Source organism: Ovis aries, chromosome 1, assembly GCF_016772045.2.
Source record: "Ovis aries strain OAR_USU_Benz2616 breed Rambouillet chromosome 1, ARS-UI_Ramb_v3.0, whole genome shotgun sequence".
NCBI classification, from domain to species: Eukaryota; Metazoa; Chordata; class Mammalia; order Artiodactyla; family Bovidae; genus Ovis; species Ovis aries.
The window spans coordinates 204,383,980-204,406,516 of NC_056054.1; the positions used below are offsets into that span (position 1 = coordinate 204,383,980).

General features: G+C 43.8%; 1 protein-coding gene across 1 annotated transcript in view; it reads left to right on the forward strand.

The window, feature by feature from the left end:
* The window catches only part of KLHL6 (kelch like family member 6), an 81,909-nt gene that overhangs the window by 39,937 nt on the left and 19,435 nt on the right, over positions 1-22,537 (forward strand). The window contains exons 4-7 of the mRNA XM_004003107.6: positions 2,962-3,199; positions 10,106-10,308; positions 11,300-11,513; positions 12,749-18,736. Of these exons, the coding sequence (XP_004003156.1) occupies positions 2,962-3,199; positions 10,106-10,308; positions 11,300-11,513; positions 12,749-13,050 (957 nt within the window). The 3' untranslated portion in view covers positions 13,051-18,736. The remainder of the gene's footprint in view (positions 1-2,961; positions 3,200-10,105; positions 10,309-11,299; positions 11,514-12,748; positions 18,737-22,537) is intronic.

Below are 22,537 nucleotides of genomic sequence, written 5' to 3' on the forward strand. Positions count from 1 at the left end.
GACATTTCCTTGTATCTGAAAACTCGCACATCTCTGATTGGCATTTGTCATGCCTTTGAGGTTAATATTTTGGAAAGTATAGCTGAACTTAAGCGTGTGTTCAATCACACAGTCATGTCTGTTTTGTAACTCCATGTAGCCCGGCAGGCTCCTCTGTCCATGGAATTTTCCAGGCAAGAATACTGGAGTGGGTTGCCATTTCCTTCTCCAGGGCATCTTCCTGACCCAGGGATTTGACCCCAGTTACCTTCTGGGCCACCAGGGAAGGCAGGTCTCAATACCCAGCCTGATCCATGAACTGGATGATTATATTATCTATTGCTGTGCAACAAATTATCCCAAAAGGCAGTTTAAAACAACAAACATTTATTATCTCATTACTGTCAGGGATCTGGGAGTGATTTAGCTGGGTGGTTCTGGCTTAGGGGCTCTTCTGAAGTTGCAGTCAAGCTACTGGCTGGGGCTGCAGTTAGTCATCTCAAATCTCAGAGCCGGCTGGAGTATCCACTTCCAAGCTCCCTCACAAGATTGTTGACAGGTGTTACTTCCTTGCTGATGGTTGGCCCCTCATAGCAGGTGGCTTCCTTAGAGAAAATGACCCAAGAAAGACAGCAATCAAGATGGAATCCTAGTGCCTTCATAACCTAATTTCAGAAGTAGTATACTGTCACTATTGTATTCTATTGGCATAGAGATCGACCTAGGAGCAATGTGGAGGGAACAACATAGGATGTTAATTCCAGGAGGTGGGGATTGCTGGGAGCCCTTGTGGAAGCTGGTTACCACAATGATCTAGACTGGGAAAAAAAAATCTTTATCAGGTGCTGGGTCAACTAGCTTGCCCATTATTTCATTCATTCATTGAGCCATCATTTATGAAAGCCCACAAGCTCCAGATATTGTTCTTGGTGCTGAGACCTGTTGAAGAAAAGGGCTGTTCCAGCCATGAGGGACATTAGAATAAATTAGATGAGGGTGAAAAGTGCTGTGATAGGGAAATTCAGGACTGTGGGAGCATATGTGGAAATGCCAGAATGGCTTCCCGGGGAAAAGAGCAAAGTGACATGGACATTGATGTCAAAAAGATTATAGGGCGAGTTGTTGGGAGGCAGTGTGGGAAACTGAGGACAGATATGGGGAGATCCTGACAGCAGGCAGCAATGCAGGATTGTCAGTGGGAACAAAGTCTTCCGCAGGCCAGGATGCAGGACTGGGAGTCAGGAGTAAGATCACAGCTAGTGTGGTCCCCAGCTAGTCAGCAGGCTGTTGATGCAGCAGAGCAGGCACTGTGCATAAGGCGGTTAAAGAGGGGAAGCTGGGGCCTGCTTCTCTGAACCAGAGTAAGAGTCACAGGAAACCAATTCTGGGAGGCTAGTGCTGTTCTCTAAACATCGCTCTATAATCCATAAATCCTCCCTGAAAGAGGACAGATTGGTGCTGGAGGTTGTACCCGGAAGGATGGTTCAGAGGCTGGAGGGAGAAATCTCAGATGGGACAGATTTGTCTTTGGTGCCAATGCATTGTTCAATCCTCTCCTACCAGCTTGGTATTCTCATAGTGCCTCCAAGTTCTCAAGACCACCCCCCTACCCTCATCCCAGCTGGCCTTTCCACTGTCAGTGCTGCAGGCTCAGCCCAGGATTGTCCTGCCACACATAGTCATACTCCCTTCTGCTCACCCGCAGAAGAGAGCCCTGCTACACACTTACTGGCCACGGTTCGGCCTCAAGAACTGCGGATCAAAATTTATTGTATCTGACTATAGGCACAGAAAAATAAAGTCTCTTCTGGGAAATAGGCGCTGGATGTTGGCTGACCTGATTGGATGTGACTATTGATTGGATTCACCATTTGTGGCCTTCAGTCTTTGCTACTGTAACCTGTGTGTCTGTAGGCAAGACTGAAGTTCCATGATCCATATTAGGTCAGTTTAACCTTGTAGGAAAAAGAAGCTGCATTGGTCACGTGGGAAATGGGTGCTACCTCTCTGTCTCCCATCAAGGTCCTGCACCTGTAGAACCTCCCGCATCAAGCCCAGGGTTGGCTGGACCAGGAGGAGGGCACCTCTCCCTTTTCATTCATAACATCAACATGGCATCTCCCACCACTCCCACTATCCCCTTTGACTAGCTTTCAAGGGCTCTGCGTGTGCCGGATGCTCGACTCAGCCCTCTACATTACAACCTCATGCATGCTCACAGCAGCCTGGTGGCAGAGGTGTGATCACAGGCCCTTACAGAGACTGCGTCTCTTCCCCAAGGTCACATGGCCATAGGTGGTGAAAGCAGGAAGGAACTCTGGTGTATCTGACCCCAAACCTCTGCTCCTTCAGCTGGGTTCAGATATCTGTGATATGAACTTCTTCACTTGTTCAAGGCTCTGAAGGGTCATACGCTTGCTGCTGGGACCCGGTCCCCCGACCTCCCTGGATATACTCTGTTCCCTTTCGGTTCTTTTCTCCTAAGTCTCTGGATGCTCTTTTGTGCCCAGTCAGGACTTCTCTTCCAGTCCTCTAAAGAGGCCTGGCAGTGAGCAAAGTCTGGGATATCATCAAGAAACTGAAACCAAGGGGCAGTGGAAGGTGGCCAGAAATTAAATTCTAGGATTCAGTGCTTCCAACCAAGCAAGAGAGAAGATGCAGGAAGTGCACTTGATTGTAAACAGATCTGAACTTCTTAAAAAGTAGTAAAATCTATAACCGATAACCTTTACTGAGTACTTATTATCCATCAGGCCCGAGGCCAAGCACACGAAGTATATTAGCCCACTTAATCTTCCTGACAAAACTATGAGGTTGTTACCACTAAAATCTCCATTATACAGAACATGATACTCAAGGAGGTGAAGTCACATGGTCATACCGTAGCAGAGTTAGGAATCGGATTCTGTTGTCCTGGTTCCATAACCTGAGCTCTGAACCACTGTACCATTCTACTTTTTTGTACTCCCACTGGTTTTCCAGATCATTTCAGAGCGCACCAAGCCCAGGATGCATGAGTTCCAGTCTGAGGTATTCATGATCATTGGTGGCTGCACGAAGGATGAACGGTTTGTGGCGGAGGTAACCTGCCTGGATCCCCTAAGGCGCAGCCGCCTGGAGGTGGCCAAACTCCCCATGACAGAGCACGAGCTGGACAGCGAGAATAAGAAGTGGGTGGAGTTTGCATGCGTGACATTAAAAAATGAGGTCTACATCTCAGGTAAGCAGAAGTTATGTGATACCAAAGCCAGTTCCCAAGGCACTACGTGCTTCCCTGAGTGAGAGCCAGGCGACCATCCTAGAAGAATTAGTGTGGATGGCACTGACCTAGCACTGACTGGGTCAGCATGTGGAAACCAGGCACTCAGATGGTCCTATCGTGGAGAGGGGATTATTACTAAACGAACCCTAATCCTTGAGCAGTATTGTCCTAAGAACTGGGGGAACAGACAGACAGATCCTGTACTTTCTGGAAAAGGAAGAAGGAAAGTATTGCTAGAGTTTATCTGGTGTCTGCTGTAGGCAAAGGCCAATACAGTAATGGTAATACAGAAATGAATATTCAGTAATTTATTCAGTAATGAATAAAAATCTGACCCCTCCCCCAAGTTTATTAGATTTTACCTTTAGATGCTCCGATAACACCCAATACTTTTTCATCTCTTACTTCTAAGTTGTTTGCTTAATTATTTGTAATTACTCTATGCCTATCTCCCATTAGTCCTTGAATTTAATACCTAGCACTGTCTGGACACATAGTAAATGTTCAATAACTATTGAGTGACACAATCTCTACCATCTTTACAGCACTTAGTGTAAATAAACTTACCCTTTGGTAGCGTTTAATTATTTGCCTCTCACTTCAACTCCATATGGTAGGTGATTTTAATCTCCAGGTTACAAATGGAGAAAACAGGCTCAGAAAGCATGGAACTTACCCAAAGTCACACATTCCAATCCATGTTCTCTCAGTCTCATGCCCTTCCATGACATCAAAAGCCACCTAGCTCTTCTTGAGGTGCCAAGGGAAGAGACAAACATCCCATCCCCTCTTTGGGAAGTTTTCTCTAATCTAAACTTGTTTAGGGAAGAGCTTATTCCCAGAGCTGGCCTCCTTCAGAATAAAGGGCAGGTCAGCTCTTCCTTGAATGCATTAATACCATAGATTAGATTTCAGCTTTCTTTTATCTTGTGGAAATATTTTTAATTGTTGTAGAAGATTTAAGCAATACAAGGAGTATAAAGTAAAACATGGCAGTTACTCTGCTCCATTACAATCTTACGTTTTTACTTTTTTTTTTACAAAAATGGTTTTGTATTGTCTTAGAGTAAGTAATGCTAGCTGTGGCAACAGATTCTAAATCTCAGTGAATTACCACAGTAGTACATGGGGGCTGAGGGACAGCACCTGCTCCACTCGGTTCTTCAGGGACCTAGGCTCCTTCCATCTCATGATGCAGCTGTTTCCACAAGTGACCTTAAAGCTTGATGCATTTTGGGAAGAGAGAAACTGAACAAATTGAGAAGGCACACCTGCTCACAACAGCCTCAGCCTGGACACGAGGCTTCAGTTCTGCTCACATTCTATTGGCAAGGACCAGCCACACGCCCTCCCTGCACCCCCATGATGTGGGGCTGGGAAGCGTAGTTCAGCCATGCGCTCAGGAGGAAAAGACAGGCTTGGTAGTCATGGTCAGTCTTTGCCACATACAAGATACACGTTATTTTATTCTACAACTTTTCTTTTCTCTGTCTTCAATTTGTTGTTGTCTTTTTAAAAATGATATAAGCAATATACAAAAGCATGCTTGTTATACTAAATCAACAGAAACTTGTACTCAATTAATGATCTATTCTAGACATTGTTACATGATCTACTATATGTGTTAAGTCTACAATACACGTAAAGTACAGCACAATCCCAAGCACAGGGTGAGAACTCAACAGTATTGCTCATCATTATCATTACTGTGAGGACTGTTATTGTTGCTCTTTTACCAGTTTCAGGGCTGTCTGTTGAATGAATGAACCATAATTTTTTTCAATGTCTATTTTCCCCCTGAAAAAAAGGCCACAACAGACATTTTGCATACGTATATATTTATGAACTTGTGCTGCTATATGGAAAGATTCCTAGAAGTGGTCATTCAGTTCAGTTCAGTCACTCAGTCGTGTCCGACTCTTTGCGACCCCATGAACTGCAGCACGCCAGGCCTCCCTGTCCATCACCAACTCCCGGAGTTCACTCAGACTCACGTCCTTCGAGTCCGTGATGCCATCCAGCCATCTCATCCTCGGTCGTCCCCTTCTCCTCCTGCCCCCAATCCCTCCCAGCATCAGAGTCTTTTCCAATGACTCAACTCTTCGCATGAGGTGGCCAAAGTACTGGAGTTTCAGCTTTAGCATCATTCCTTCCAAAGAAATCCCAGGGCTGATCTCCTTCAGAATGGACTGGTTGGATCTCCTTGCAGTCCGAGGGACTCTCAAGAGTCTTCTCCAACACCACAGTTCAAAAGCATCAATTCTTCGGCACTCAGCCTTCTTCACAGTCCAACTCTCACATCCATACATGACCACAGGAAAAACCATAGCCTTGACTAGATGGACCTTAGTTGGCAAAGTAATGTCTCTGCTTTTGAATATGCTATCTAGGTTGGTCATAACTTTTCTTCCAAGGAGTAAGCGTCTTTTAACTTCATGGCTGCAGTCACCATCTGCAGTGATTTTGGAGCCCCAAATAATAAAGTCTGACACTGTTTCCACTGTTTCCCATCTATTTCCCATGAAGTGATGGGACCAGATGCCATGATCTTCGTTTTCTGAATGTTGAGCTGTAGGCCAACTTTTTCGCTCTCCTCTTTCACTTTCATCAAGAGGCTTTTTAGCTCCTCTTCACTTTCTGCCGTAAGGGTGGTGTCATCTGCATATATGAGGTTATTGATATTTCTCCTGGCAATCTTGATTCCAGCTTGTGTTTCTTCCAGCCCAGCGTTTCTCATGATGTACTCTGCATATAAGTTAAATAAGCAGGGTGACAATATACAGCCTTGAAGTACTCCTTTTCCTATGTGGAACCAGTCTGGTGTCCCATGTCCAGTTCTAACTGTTGCTTCCTGACCTGCATACAGATTTCTCAAGAGGCAGGTCAGGTGGTCTGTATTCCCATCTCTCTCAGAATTTTCCACAGTTTATTGTGATCCACACAGTCAAAGGATTTGGCATAGTCAATAAGGCAGAAATCGATGTTTTTCTGGAACTCTCTTGCTTTTTCCATGATCCAGCGGATGTTGGCAATTTGATCTCTGGTTCCTCTGCCTTTTCTAAAACCAGCTTGAACGTCAGGGAATTCACGGTTCATGTATTGCTGAAGGCTGGCTTGGAGAATTTTGAGCATTACTTTACTAGCATGTGAGATGAGTGCAATTGTGCAGTAGTTTGAGCATTCTTTGGCATTGCCTTTCTTTGGAATAGGAATGAAAACTGACTTTTTCCAGTCCTGTGGCCACTGCTGAGTTTTCCAAATTTGCTGGCATATGGAGGGCAGCACTTTCACAGCATCATCTTTCAGGATTTGAAACAGCTCAACTGGAATTCCATCACCTCCACTAGCTTTGTTCGTAGTGATGCTTTCTAAGGCCCACTTGACTTCACATTCCAAGACGTCTGGCTCTAGATTAGTGATCACATCATCATGACTATCTGGGTCGTGAAGATCTTTTTTGTACAGTTCTTCCGTGTATTCTTGCCACCTCTTCTTAATATCTTCTGCTTCTATTAGGTCCATACCATTTCTGTCCTTTATCGAGCCCATCTTTGCCATGAAATGTTCCCTTGGTATCTCTAATTTTCTTGAAGAGATCTCTAGTCTTTCCCAATCTGTTGTTTTCCTCTATTTTCTTTGCATTGATCGCTGAAGAAGGCTTTCTTATCTCTTCTTACTATCCTTTGGAACTCTGCATTTAGATGCCTATATCTTTCCCTTTCTCCTTTGCTTTTCACCTCTCTTCTCTTCACAGCTATTTGTAAGGCCTCCCCAGACAGCCATTTTGCTTTTTTGCATTTCTTTTCCATGGGGATGGTCTTGATCCCTGTCTCCTGCACAATGTCATGAACTTCATTCCATAGTTCATCAGGCACTCTATCTATCAGATCTAGGCCCTTAAATCTGTTTCTCACTTCCACTGTATAATCATCAGGGATTTGCTTTAGGTCATACCTGAATGGTCTAGCGGTTTTCCCTACTTTCTTCAGTTTAAGTCTGAATTTGGTAATAAGGAGTTCATGATCTGAGCCACAGTCAGCTCCTGGTCTTGTATTTGTTGACTGTATAGAGCTTCTCCATCTTTGGCTGCATAGAATATAATCAGTCTGATTTCGGTGTTGACCATCTGGTGATGTCCATATGTAGAGTCTTCTCTTGTGTTGTTGGAAGAGGGTGTTTGCTATGACCAGTGCATTAAGATGTGTAAATTTAGAATTTTTGTAGATATTGTTAAATTGTCTTCCAGAAAGTTTGTACCAATTTACAGTTCAACCAATAATGAATGACAGTGCCAATTTTCTACATCCTTGTTAACATTTTTTATTATCAATTACATTTTAATAGACTTGAATGTTTAAATTTACACTCTAAGTGAGATTGAATATATTGTCATCTATTTATTAGTTAAATGTATGTTTTTTAAAAATGAGCTGTTCCTATCCTTTGTTTTTCTATTGGTTGGTTGTCGCTTTCTTATTAATTTTTGGAGCTCTTATTGTATGAAAGTGTTAATCACTCAGCCGTGTCCGACTCTTTGCAACCCATGGTCTGTAGCCAACCAGGCTCCTCTGTCTATGGGATTTTAAGAATACTGGAGTGGTTTGCCATTCCCTTCTCCAAGGGATCTTCCCAACCCAGGGATCAATCAAACCTGGGTTTCCTGCATTGCAGGCAGATTCTTTACCATCTGAGCCACCAGGGAAGCTATTTGTATTGTAAATACTTTCTCTCAGATAGTGATTGTCTTTTAACTTTTTATATTTTAAATAATAACTTTCTTTTCTATATGATTCTAGGTTTCTTGTCATGCTTAGAAAGCCCCTCACCACCCCCAAGATCTTTAACATCTTCTATCATATATTCTCCAGTTACTTCCATAGCATTTACACTTAAATTTTAAGTGTAATGTGAAATAGGGATCTAACTTAATTTTTCTCTAAACAAATAGCCAGTTGTTCTAATGCCATTTTTTAGAATCTCTGTATCTTTTAGTCTGTTTCTGTACCTTGCTTTTAATTGATCAGTTTGTCTCATCTTACACTGGTAGCACATTATTTTTATTATCATAGCGTTTTGGTATTTTGATATTTGCCAGGGAAAGCTCTCTCACTCCTTTTTCAAATGTTTCTTAGAAATGTTCCCAAATCTACTCTTCCAAATGAAGTTTAGAATGGTCACTTCACGTCTTGAAATCCATGAAAAGCCCTGAAGACACCCAACATAGAGGTTAACTTGGGGAGGACTGACATCTTTGCAATAACTTGTCTTCTCATCTGTGTACACGATATGCCTGCCCAGTTAATCAGATCTTCTTTTACATCCTGAAGTAAAAATTGTAGGTTTTCTCCTCCTTTTACTAACATTTGCATACACTTTTTGAAAGTGTATAGTATTTTATAATTTTGGATACTACCTGAATGGGATCAATATCACAGTGTTTTGAATAGAGAACTCCAAAAGGTGCACAATCCCACTCCCTAAGAATGGTTAAACTATACGAACAAAAAGCTCACAGAAGAGGAAGAAGCTCAATCTCCCTAGTAGCAGGGAAAAACCAAACTATGACATCATTTTTCTCTATCAGGATGTAAAGCAAAACAAACCAACCAAAAAAACCCTCCTGATATCTGCTGTGGGTGGGGTATGAGGAAAGGTCAACCAGGACAGCTTTAAAGGCTCTTTGGCAGAACCTATGAAAATTAAGGTGGGCACGCCCCTGACCTAGGAATCCCACCTCGGGGTTCCACCCTTGAGAAACACTCATGACACAGAGCGTCACCAGTCATACTCAATTCCACACTAGTGCACAGTTGAAAGTCTGAAAACTACATCTTTTAAGTATTAATAATTAGTAGTACTCTGTGCTGATGGGAAAAAGGAAATACAAAGTCATGAAAATATTTTATTAAAATCACCAAAAAAGTCAGTTCTCCTTTGTCTTGCTCTCTCTCCCTAACTGAAATTTGTATTTTCTGTTTATTGAGTTGTTTTGAATTTTTTTTTTTACCAGCTCATCACTCTGTTGTGAGCATCTCATTCAGTTCCAACAGAAATAATTTCAAAGTAGGAGAAACCTCACATGTTTTTATATAGATCAGAGATATGAACCAAAGAATTTTCTAAGATTTCATGGTGATTTCTCCAGGCTTGTATTTGTTTAAATATTAATAAATAAGCAAACATAGAACTTCAGCTGCTTTCTATTTTGATGCTGGTCAAGGCCGTACTGAGCTTTCCAGGTGGCTCAGTGATAAAGAATCCATTTGCGATGCTGGAGATGCAAGAGACATGGGTTAGATCCTTGGGTTGGGAAGTCCCCTGGAGTAGGAAATGGTAACCCACTCCAGGACACTTGCCTGGAGAATCACATGGACAGAGGAACCTGGTGGGCTGCAGTCCATGGGGTCGCAGAGTCAGATATGACTGAGTGACTGAGCACATAAGGAAGGCCCTACTATCCCACCCACAATCGTCCAACCTCACCTGTCCTGCCTGACCTTTTGCTCCTCGGCCATACAAGCACTGAGTGCAGGCTCCTGCTGGCGCCCACTCGCCTAGGCAGACCTGGGTACCACTTCCCTGAAGCCTTATCTGGACTTAGCTCATGTAGCCTCTTCTCCGAACTCTCGCAGCACAGAGGTGACACATGGCACAGCCTTACACTGTGTCTCCCTGTTTCCCTGTGTTGGCTCTGTCTCCCCAACCACACCGCACACATCTTCATGAATTTTTTTGCCTGGCGGGGTGGAGTGAGGGTTGGTGTTGGTTTGGGGAGGTAACACTTACAGGCTTGCGGGAAATTATGGGAGAAGCTGTACTTGTTACACATCCGGTGGTTTCTTAAATGCTGTATATGTCTTTCAGGTGGTAAAGAAACACAGCATGATGTTTGGAAATACAATTCTTCAATAAACAAATGGATTCAAATTGAGTATTTGAACATAGGCCGCTGGAGACACAAGATGGTGGTGCTGGGGGGCAAGGTCTACGTGCTTGGAGGTTTTGATGGCTTGCAGAGAATCAACAACGTGGAGACCTACGACCCTTTCCACAACTGCTGGTCAGAGGTATAGATTATTTCTATGAGTGATGCTGTATGGTTGCTTCAAGACTTAAAAAAAAAAAAAAAGGTATCTTCCAACATAGGTATATGGCTTTCTGATCTTTCTCCTCCCACTGAGAATATTTTTGGTGCTACCATCGATTCAGCATTTCTGGTCAGATCACAGAAATGACCTTCTTCCAGGTGGGGGAACTCTGTGTGGGTACCTGTCCTATCCTGGCCAGTACCTCAGATGTGGAGTGCAGGCTTGATCCTATCTTGGTCTGTATGTCTTGGTCTAGAACTTCTGCCTCCTAGGACACCATCTGCCCTTGACTTCTCCACCCTGGGCACACAGGGATCCCTTGACTACACTGTTGAAACCCAGAGTCATCTGGTCAGCCCTTATTCATGTGCCTATAATGATGAACCATGTGTACGTCTTCATATAAGACTTTAGCAATACAATCTCAGGTACATATCATACTCAAGAAAAGGCAAAGCTTTGTTCATCAATGGGCATAAAGTTTCAATTATGTAAAATGAACCAGCTCTGGAGATCTGCCTATAGATAACACCTGGAACCCTTATACCAGCAATTCTTCCTAACTATAAGTGCTAAGGACAATGCCTGGGACATAGTAGGCACTCAGTAAATATTTTTTGAATGAAGGAGCACATGAATAAATATGAATATACATTTTTGAGAAAGCAATCTCCTCCAACATGGGCTGGTTTCATCTCGTATACACTTATTACTGTCTACACCCCACCTCCGCTGAGAGCTGGACTCTCAGGGAGAAATAGACTAGAAACCAGAGCCAGGAGGGAGGGTGGGAAATGTATGCTTTGATCTTCTCTGTATCTCAAGGGAGTCAAGCCCACAGGCCTTGTGATTTTAGGCTAAGGATGCTTGGCCTTGTGTTCCCTGACTCCTGGCCTGTGTCCTGTGAACCACCGCAACAATCTGGGCAGTGTGACTGAGAGCTTCTCCTGGTGCCCCTGTGCCCCTGCAGGCTGCGCCCCTCCTGATCCACGTCAGTTCCTTCGCAGCTACCAGTCATAAGAAGAAGCTCTATGTGATTGGGGGAGGACCCAATGGGAAACTGGCGACGGACAAGACTCAGTGTTACGATCCTTCAACCAATAAATGGAATTTAAAGTCGGCCATGCCAGTAGAGGCTAAATGCATCAATGCAGTGAGTTTCCGGGACCGTATCTATGTAGTTGGTAAGTGAGCAAATGGCATGATGTGGGTGGGGCTGAAAAGGAAAAGAAGATGGGATTGGTCCAGGCCTTGGTGGAATTTATCTTTCAGTCCCGGAGACAGAAATAGCCCACATTTAGGAGACAGGCAGAGCAGATAGACAATGGGGCCCTGGGAAGGGGAAAGCCAGAAGTTGCTATGGGAACAAAGTGTGTTGTAAGCATTAGCAATTGCACAGAAATTGAATATGCACAGTATAAGTGCCCAGTAAATGGCAGCTACCATTATTTCTTACCTTGTGTTCATGGGAATTTTATTCTCCCACTTGCTTGAGGGCTCTAAAAGGTTGCATTTAGCAGGAAGGAGAGCCTGACCAGCCAGACCACAGTGGGCATGTAATTGTTAAGGATGATAGATCTCAACCCTGACTACTCATTATGGAGTTTTTTACAAAAACATGGGTACCTGGGGCTTGTCCAGACCAATGTCAGAATGAGGAGGATACTGGCCACAGTGCCAGGTGTTTTTAACGTGAAGGTGATTTTAAAGTACAGCCAGGGTTGAGAACTACTGATTAAGGAAATAACAAAAATAAATAACTTCAGCAAGTAAGCGCTAACCAGAGAAGGCTTCCTGAATGCAAAATATGGGAACAGATTAAGGCAAAAATCCCTTTTCTCCCTTGCTTCAGGTTTCCTGTGCTTTTCTGGTCAGACTCATGACTCTGCCTCAAAGGTCTGATCTCAAGATGGGTTACTAGAGCTGGTGTTCCCCGTCATGCTCAGTTTAGAGATGCCCCCACTTTTAGTCACTGTCATGTATATCAATACTTCTATGTACCAGGCTTTCCGCCAGGTGCTTTATGTGCCTGATCCCTCTGTTTTCTCATAACCACCATGGTCTTGGTGTTCCTGGTTACAGATCCCGAAGTGGCAGAGCCGGGTTTATGCGCCAGGCCTGCCTGATGCACCACCTGGTATTTCCTCCAGGAAGCAGTCTTAGGGTACATTTTAGCAGTCACGGGAAGTCAGGCGTCCTTTAGAACCTGATTAGCACCCGGCTGCAAAGTTTCAAGGGCTGTGACCTATTTCCAGCATGAGACTTCCCGCCCCTAGTTACCCATTCTGGCTTTCTTGAGAGCCATGGATTTGCTTTCTTTTGGCAAGGTGGTAGACTTGACCTAACCAGTAGTAGTTTAGTAGTTAATGGGGAAGAAAACCAGAAAAACAGTGAAACGCTCACGGTGTTTCCTCTTCAGGAGGGGCCATGAGAGCGCTGTACGCCTACAGCCCCCTGGAGGACAGCTGGTGCCTGGTGACCCAGCTCAGCCACGAGAGGGCCAGCTGCGGCATCGCGCCCTGCAACAACCGGCTCTACATCACTGGGGGGCGAGACGAGAAGAACGAGGTCATCGCCACGGTGCTGTGCTGGGACCCCGAGGCCCAGAAACTGACGGAGGAATGCGTCCTGCCCCGGGGAGTGTCCCACCATGGCAGCGTCACCATCAGGAAGTCGTACACCCATATTCGGAGGATCGTGCCTGGAGCTGTGTCGGTCTGATCCCGGGTGCGCCGAGGGCGGAGTCACGCGGAGAGCCCGCCTCCCTCAGCCCTGCCCCTCGATCCTGCTTCGGACACCAGCGGGGCTGGACCGGAGGCTCACCGCGGCGCCCCCTGGAGGCTCCTCGGAAGTCACAGCTTTGGGACACGCGACCAGCCAGGAATGTTTGCGAGACCTACCTCAGGAGGAAAGAAGAGTACTTAACATGGAGAAGGAAATGGCAACCCACTCCAGTACTCTTGCCTGGAAAATTCCATGGACGAAGGAGCCTAGTCCATGGGGTTGCAAAGAGTCGGACACGACTGAGCGACTTCACTTAACATGTAAGATACACCTGCCCCTGCCAGGTTCTATACCAGGCGCTTTTGTACACCAATGCTTTTTACTGTCCTAATGACCTGATTACTGGATATTAAAACTCCCATTTGACAGGTGAGGAAACTGAGCTTAAGAGAGGCTAAGTGCTTGGCCTAGGTCAGTCAGATTCTAAGTAGCTAAACCAGTAGTTTAAACCCAGGTCTTTCCATCTCGAAGTCAGCGTAGGTTCTGTCTGGCCGTCTATCCCAGAGCAGGAAAACACAAAGCGAAACAGCTCATCTTTTGGTCTGACAGGTTAGCTGGAGGATTCACTCAGCAAAGCAGGGGAAAAAGGGTTTTTTCTTCTTCTTTCTTCTTCTTTTCCTTATATTTAAACCACATGGGATCTTTGGTGTGGTAACCTTGGGCCTGTTGTCAAGAGTGTATCATAGGTTGTTCCATCTGACAGTTCTGGGGAGATGGGTCTGGGAAGACCTGCTTGCTCTGGAACATATAAAAAACTTTTGTCTTCCTCATCAAAAACCTCTATCTTTTATGATCACAGGAGGCCCACTGTAGCCTGGAACTGTCACTGCCGGACAGAATTGTACCTTCAGCACAGCCCAGTGCCCTAGCCTTTTAATGTCCAACAGTTGTATTAAAATGTAGAAAAGATTTTTCCAGAGAGTCAGAATACTGTTTTGTTTCTTGTTTGTTTGTTTTATGTAAACATTCTTACACTGCTGGCCTCTGAGGAAGGACTGGCTCTTCTTGACAGTATACATTCTAATTTTTAGACAGTGATTTGGGTCCATGTCCCTGTGACTCCACCTGCTTGGAAGCTTCATTTTCAGGATCCTTTTAATCCCTCCTATTTGGTTTTTGGATCAGGTTGGCGCAGTTTTGACTTAAAGAACAGAGTCTGTTCTTTACTGTCAGAGATAGAGCTTTCAAATGAGCTCACTGGAAATTCATTCTAATCCCGGAGTTGGGGAAACAGATTAAGATATCCTATTTCAGATGCTGTACTTAAAAAGCAACAATAATGGTAACAACATAGTAACTACATTACCTAATGCCCTTTATTTTCATCATATGATTTCAAATCTCTTTATAGAGTTTTATTTCATGTCAGATGTGCCATTTTGTGCTTGTACATCAGCAGTTTGGGAAGACAGAGGTATTAGAGTTGATAGTGAATTTAACTTTCATAGAAAAGTTTGGTTAGAAGAAGCTACAGCTCAAAGCAGATAAAACAGACTCGGAAAATTACAACTGAAAATTCTATTTATGCATAGATCATTGAGGATAAATATAAATGCATGTTGATGTCTGAGAAGCTCTGTGTCTTAGAGTCAGGTCTGACACTTTAGCTCCCTGCTGTGAAAGTTGAGGTGGGAAAATACAAACATATTTGTGGAAATTTAGAACGCATACCTCATTTACCCATGAATACTGATAACCTTAATGAAGCTCTCAACTGAAACCATTTAAACTACTTCAATTCAGCAAACATTCCTGAAATTGTTATGTTTGGCAAGCCTTGGGGACTCCAAAAAGCAAGACAAATTTCCACTCTAGAAACATTCAATAAGCAGGTAAATGGGCCACTTGTCAATATTATAATTTTTCTTTTCATCAAGCTAGAGAAAAGGAGATGTACATGAAGTTATGAGGTTGCATTCAGGTCTTTCTTGCCTGTCCAAGTGATCTCCTTGGGAAGCTGTGCTCTTAGATCAATGATGCAGCCATTGTTTACATGTTTGTCTTTCCTTGGGATTACCTTCAGAAACCACTTATGAGCTCTGGGAGGAATCAGTTGTATTTCAAAGACAATTTCAGGAAGAAATTTCAAAGTTCAATGACAGCATCATGGGCAACACAGAGAGCCTCCCCTCAGAAAGAATGTGTTCCTTGTCCTGGTTGTGCTTTGATGAGAGCAATTGGCAAATTTTGAGCCCAAATTTTCAACAGGTCAAACTTATGCTGGGAAACTGAGGATTTAGGATCTCTGTGTTATAAACCTGGCTGTCAATAATGGGTTGGCAGACAGATACACCTACTAAGAAGATCCGGATTTCCACACTTGAAGCTGTCAGTCTGTAACTTTTAGGGATATAAAAAAAGTTCAGGTCATTTTGGGGAAACTCTGTATCATCAGGATTTAAATTTCTAGGCCCTTGCTAGGGATGGAAGCTCTTAAAATCTAATTTCCGTTCTTAGATGAAAAAACAAAAACCTAGTTCACAGGAAATTAACTGTCATAAGCCATACTGCCAGCAGGGGGACGAGGCAGGTTGGTGCTAGGTGAGTCAGACACAGAAGGCCCTAGGATTCAGACAGAATGTCCTGGCACAGCCTACTGGATCTTGAGTCAGGTCCCATGAGTGGATAGAGAACCCTTGACTGGAAGGAGGAGGATGAGGTAGGAGGAGGAGGAAGTCAGGTTTGGACACAAGTCTAGAAAATGATGCCAGGGGCCCTGGAGTTTGGGAGCATGACTCCATTCTCAAGAAGGGGGAGAGGAGCATAAGGAACCCACTGCTTAGAAGTGAGGCAAAGTTAGAGCAGGACTAGCAGTAAGACCTGTTTGCTGTGGGGCCTCTGGGCTGCTTGGCTAGGTCTCTTTATCTTGCTGGACCAAGAGAGAGAGGCCTAGAGGCTCTGATGAGGTAGAATCTGTCAGAGAGGTTAAAGGGCCCCAATTGCCAAGGCTGATCTGAAATGGGTAGGGAGCTAAGCTCACCCAAACATCAACAGATTAATATTCTCTTCTTAGCTTTCATCACATTCTACATGCATTGGCCTCAGGAAACACCCACACCCACACACACACAGAGCTCTTGAACTCAAAGAAGCTGTGCTCTCAGGGAAGTGCAAATATTTTGCTTATAGCTGTGAAAATAGAGCTTTGCTATTTATGAAAGTCCTTGAGGTACTGTTATTTACTTATCCTACTTGATTTTGAAAAAGAAAAATACTCAGTAAAATTTTCAAAGTGGGTAAACACCGCTGGAATTTCTTATGTAAAGTCCTAACTTGGGATTGCAAAAGCCTTTTTCTCCTTCGTATCTGATCTGGGTGTTGTATGAGATCTCCTCATTTGAGGAGTCAACTTTCATGGAAATCTGTAAATATCTCAAACATGGCTACTACAAAACTAATTTTGACAGGTCAGATTTTCATATTTTTAGATAAAAATATTAACAAAATCCTTAGTTAACCAAATCCTTCAAGCATTTTGGTTACATGAAGTTGTATTTTTTTTTTTAAGTGATCAAACTAAAGATACCATTTATGGGTAAAAATCAAATAAAGTTTTTATTTATTCAGTATGTATGGAGTGTGAATGGAGTAAATAAGAATATTTTATATACAATTACTAGCTGAATTGTTTTTTTTGTTGTTGATATGAATAAGCGGTATCTGAATAGAAATTAATTTAGGAGGGGAAATTTGGAATATTTCAGTTGATTCCAGGGGGCTTAGATAAACTCACATGCTAAAATTAATCAGATTTGGTTTACAGAATGGCAAAAGTAGACAGCTTTTCCCTCCCTAGTGCCTCATTGCCTCTGGGAGCCAGTGTTTACCAATCTGTGTGAGTTTACAAACTGTGTGACTCTCATCCTGTCTGACTTGAAGCCTTCCTGCAGGAGGCCTCCCTCTAGGTTTCTGGTCTAACTTCTCAGCCCTGCCTCCACCAATATCTCTGTGTAGTCTCCGTAGCTTTAACCAACCTTTGTGCTTCTCAAAAATGAGAACGTGAAACTGGGAATATGAACCAGAGAGCTGTGACTCTCGAGCACTGGAAAACTTGTCATCATTTAGTTTCTTTTGGATTTCAATACAAAGATGCTATGCAATTGGAAAGGAAAACCTAGGGCTTTAAAGAAATGTGCAGCCACATGAATGGCATTAGATCATTCTTTCTGAGCCTCCTTAGAGACAGAAGTTCTCACTTCTCAGTCTTATGGATTCTGAGTGGAAAACCTTGGGAAACACAGTCCCATTCCATGGGTTGTACGTGTTCTGGAGTCAATCCTGGGCCATGGATCCAAGAGAGTTCACCAGCTGAAAGTCAAAATGGGGTTTTGACCATAACTTCACCACCGAACCTTCCAATTTTTCTACTGATCTAATTGGTAATCTGATGCCTGGGCAGCTTGGCCAGGGCCTGGCATCTGCCCAGCTCTCTTTGCCTTGTCTTTATGCTCCTGGTGCTCTGCTGGTATGTGACCTCCGATGGACCAGCCTCCTTTTCACTGGAGATGTGGGCTTTATGTAGGATCTCAGTCCCCATCCCCTCTTCCAGTGGGCTCATGCCACATCTTCTCTTTCTGTATGCTGTCACATTCAGGACTCTTGGTGATGGGGACTAATTTGGGTCAGGTCTCGCCCACCCCCAGACTGCCCAGGCTGCCTGATTACTAATCACTCTGGTTTTCACTCCCACATTTGTTTCTGATACCTGGGGATTTTCCTTTTCTTCTTACCTGCTCAGATTTCTCCTTTGTTATTGATTCCTGAATGACATTTATGACCTTGATAGCCATGCATGCCCCATCCCTGATAGTCTGCCCAGTGGGTCACAAGTCACACCAAGTCACACTTGAAAAATACAAGGGTGGAGGGTGCAGGACTGGGCAAAGACAGAGTGGGGAATGGAGGTTGCAAACCTTAGTTTAACACTTGCAGCAGAAACCAGAGGGAAAAACCTGACTGCACAAAGAAACCCATGAGTCCGACCTTAGACAAACAGAATTTTTGTGGGTGAAATTCTATTCTCTCACAATAAAAAATAGTAATAGGAGCATTTATTGAGTAATTTCCCAGAAATATGGATGAGTCATAAATAGTTTGGGGACAGTGACAAATTTGTCTAGGTAGAAATGCTGGATTTTTAATTATCAAACTGCATCCTAGTAGAATGTTACATTCCCAGAAAAGGTCACTATAGGAGCCTGAAAGAAAAACAATACATTACACATTGTTCTGGCTGAGACTTAGACATTAGTAAGGAGTGAGTCTTTGTGAAACTGTACAACAAATATTGATTGAGTAATTAATTTGTGCCAGACAGGATTCTAGGTACTAGGGCTCCGCATCCAGGAACAAAAAACAAAAGTCCCTGCTCTCATGAGCTAACATTCCAGCGGAGAATGTTATAAAAACAAACAAGTATATAATACAATGTCAAGTAATAATAGATGCTTGAAAAGGAGTAAAGCAGGGTTTGGGGCTTGCATGGTTAGGTAACATCACCGACTCAATGGACATGAATTTGAGCAAACTCCAGGAAATAGTGATGGTCAGGGAAATCTGGCCGTGCTGCAGTCCTCGGGGTCGCAAAGAGCTGGACATGACTTAGAGACTAAACAACAACAAGGTAGGCATGCTACTTTAAACAGGGTGAATAGATGCTCTTTCTGATAAAGTAACTTGAGTGAAAAGAATATCTGGGGAAGCATATTCCAGGTAGAAGGAATAGCCAGTGCAGGGCCCTAAGGCAGGAGGCTCAGTGTATTCAAAGGGCAGTAAGAAGGTCTTGGTGACTGGAGTAAATTCTGAGTGATGGTAAGGGGTCTCAAGGTCACTGTAAGAACTTTGCCTGTGATCAGAGGAAGATGGTAGGGCATAAGACAAGTTCAGAAATGACACAGATTCACAAATGTTACATACCCAAGCTGTTGCAAATCAAGTTTGTTACATTCACAGTGGTTATTAGTAGTTAGTGACTGCTGAAAGCAACTATTTTGTGAACCCAGGAAACATTGCATTGTGTGTGCGTGTGCTCAGTGTGTGTGTGCGTGCTCAGTTGTGTCCGGCTCTTTGTGACCCCATGGACTGTAGCCCTCCAGGCTCCTCTGTCCATGAGGATTCTCTGCTGTTTCCTTCTCCAGGGGATCTTGCCGACCCAGGGATCGAACTCACGTCTCTGCGTCTCCTGCATTGACAGGCAGATTCTTTACCATTGCACCACCTGGGAAGCCCTGTTGAGATTTCTCCAAATCCTTGGTCTTTCTGACCCTGCCCTGTGTGCTCTCATCATGGTGGGCTGGGGGCTGACTTTCCCAACTGCTTGGTCACAGGAGCCGAAGGGGCTTCGGGGAGAACCTCTCAGATGATTATCTACATTCCCTGTGTAAATGGAAATAGTAACACTCAGACACATGTGTATCTGGTGAAAATGAGACCATCAGTGGTGATATTGGTGGGTGGTAAAGCAGGATGAAAGCCAGAACCTTTAAAGTCAGTGACCTATAGGAAGCCTAGATGACTTTCTAAAACCTCTTATATCTTAAAATAATGTGGATTGAGATTCAGAGCAATATAAAACCAATAAAAATCCTTAGTGGTTAAGTGCAACAAGGCATTTAAAAAATCTAGGTAAAACGTGTGGCAGTTCAGATGGGAACTAGAAATTAGGTTCTAGCAGTGCTATTTCTGGATGATTTTGGAGAATATGTCATCCCAGAAGGTGGTTGGAATTTTCACTAGGAACCAAGGCTGGAAACATGATGGGTTAGACTAGGCTGCAGCATTGTCACCAACTTCCCTGATTCCAAAGGAAGGTTGCAATAGGGGCTGTTTCTCTGCTGGTCTTTGCATCTAGGGCACCTTGCACAGAGCCAGCACACATATGAACACTCAGGAATGTTGCTGCTTCATCACCTGCCAGGAATAATGTATAGGGTGGGGGAAGGGGTTCCTGAGAAGCTGCCACCCAACTATTACCACACCATATTGATCACTTCCTAGACATTTCACACATCACAGTTTGAATGATAAAAACCATACTTATCCTTCTTTGGACTGTGCAACGTTTTTAAAAATTGGCACCATTGGGCCCATATTTCTACATAACAACTGGTCAGCACAGGGTAGGGAAACTTCTCTTTTGAAAAGGGTTGAGTGGTCTAGTGATTGAAAAATCCACCTGCCAGTGTAGATGACATGAGTTCGATCCTTTCCAGGAACTAAGATCCCACCATGCTGTGGGGCAACTAAACCCATGTGCCACAACTACAGAGTCCGTACCCTAGAGCCCAAGAGCTACAACTACTGAAGCCCACACCTCCCAGAGTCTGTGCTCTGCAAGAGGAGAAGCCACCTGCAATGAGAAGACCGCTCACTGCAAGAAAGCTGCTGCTGCTGCTGCTGCTGCTAAGTTGCTTCAGTCGTGTCCGACTCTGTGCGACCCCATAGACGGCAGCCCACCAGGCTCCCCCATCCCTGGGATTCTCCAGGCAAGAGTACTGGAGTGGGTTGCCATTGCCTTCTCCTCACTGCAGGGAAGAGTAGCCCCCAGTTGCGGCCACTAGAGAAAGCCCACACAGCAGTGAAGAGCCGAACACCACAACAAAGATCCAGTGCAGCCAAAAATCAATCAATCAATAAATAGAAAGGGGCTGTGCTCTCCAATTGGCCAGACTCCACTGACTTGATTGGCCCCAAAGGCATTTGAGCTTGCAGCCTCTGGTGTACACTCTCGTTTAGTCCTTGCAAAGAGCTCTATGAAGTAAATTGATGCTCCGTGGATGAGAAAACTGAGGTGAGGCTCCCAGATGTTGAGTACCTTCCCAGCATCAGGCCAGGACACTGTCTGTGGTCTCTTTAGCTGGTGCTGCTTCTGCTCTGCCCACTACTGCTGCAGTTATGACAAGGGACCCATGTAACTCCATGCTTCTAGGATTTAAGCATTTTCTGTCTGCATCTCACAATTCTAGAGTCACTCTGAAAAATCTAGAAATAATATATTACTAGCTCACTGTGTGATCTGAGCAAAGCCAGAGATTTTTGACAGAAAAAGCAACAATGAGTGGTTGGAGATGTCGTTTTTCCTCTAAGTTGACCTCCAGCCTTAACAGACTCTACAGGAGATAAGACTGCACTTTCAAAGGCTCCACATGAGGCAAAATATGACAACAAGTTCCTTGCTTACATTTTGGTGATGAGGCAGAGCCAAGGACTCTCAAGGGTTTATTTTCCTTAAAAAGTAAGGTCTAGTTTGAACTGCCAAGCCCCATCACTCTGTTCTGTCCCCCCAGTTCTCTACCAGACTTCTCTCCTAATGAGCTCTTAGAGGGATTGCACCCTGTTCTATCTCAAAGTCATCAAGTTTGAGACAGTAAAAACTGTAAGATAAATCTTTATCTTAGTTGGCTCTAACAAAGGAAAGATGGAAGCATGCCTTAATGATAGGCATTCATATTGTATGAGTCCAGTCACACCAACTTTCTTTGCTTTAAAATTTCTTTTCTCCATCCTCAGAAATTGGGCCATGTGCCTACCCTTCATCCGCATTCCTTAGCATAATATTGGTGACCTTTACACATCATCTTAGTGACAAGGTCTATTATAGCATCATTTACTTAGGTGTCCTATAGCACTTGTTTTTGCTTTGCAAAATATGAGATTGTGGTCATTCTTCCTCTAATGAATATCTATTTCACGAATATAAAATTTATGTCCCACGGCTCTGTTTCCTTGCTTTTCTGTACAGATAACTTTTCATTTCAATGCCAAATCGTAGCATTATCATGAAAGGCCTTATTGAGGTAAAATGGGCATACAATAAACTGCACATACTTAAAAGGTACCATTTGATAAGTTTGACATAATGTATACAACTGTGAGGGCTTCACTAACAGATGTATCTGGTCAGTGGTCAAGAATCTGCATGCGGTGCAGGAGACCTGGCTTCAGTCCCTGGATTGGGAAGATGCCCTGGAGCGGGGAATGGCAACCCAATCCAGTCTTATTGCCTGGAGAATCCCATGGACAAGAGGGGCCTGGGTGGCTACGGTCCATGGGGTCACAAAGAATAGGACACAAGTGAAGTGACTAAGCAGCAGCAGCAGCAGCATACATCTTTGAAAACATCATCACAAACAAGGCATTAATAATGAAACTACCAACCTCAAAGTTTCTCCTGCCCCTCGGTAAGCTCTGCCTCTCAACCATCCTGTTCCTCCACCACCTTGTACAGGCAACCAATGACCTGCTTTCTGTTAGTATAGAGCAATTTGCCTTTTCTAGAACTTTATATAAATGGAATCATACAGCAGATATTGTGTTTTCGCCTGGCTTCTTTCACTCAGAAGTTATCGTGGATTCATCATTGGTGCATTGACACATTCATTCCTTTAAAAATAGTTTTATTGTGATGTTATTTACATGCCATAAA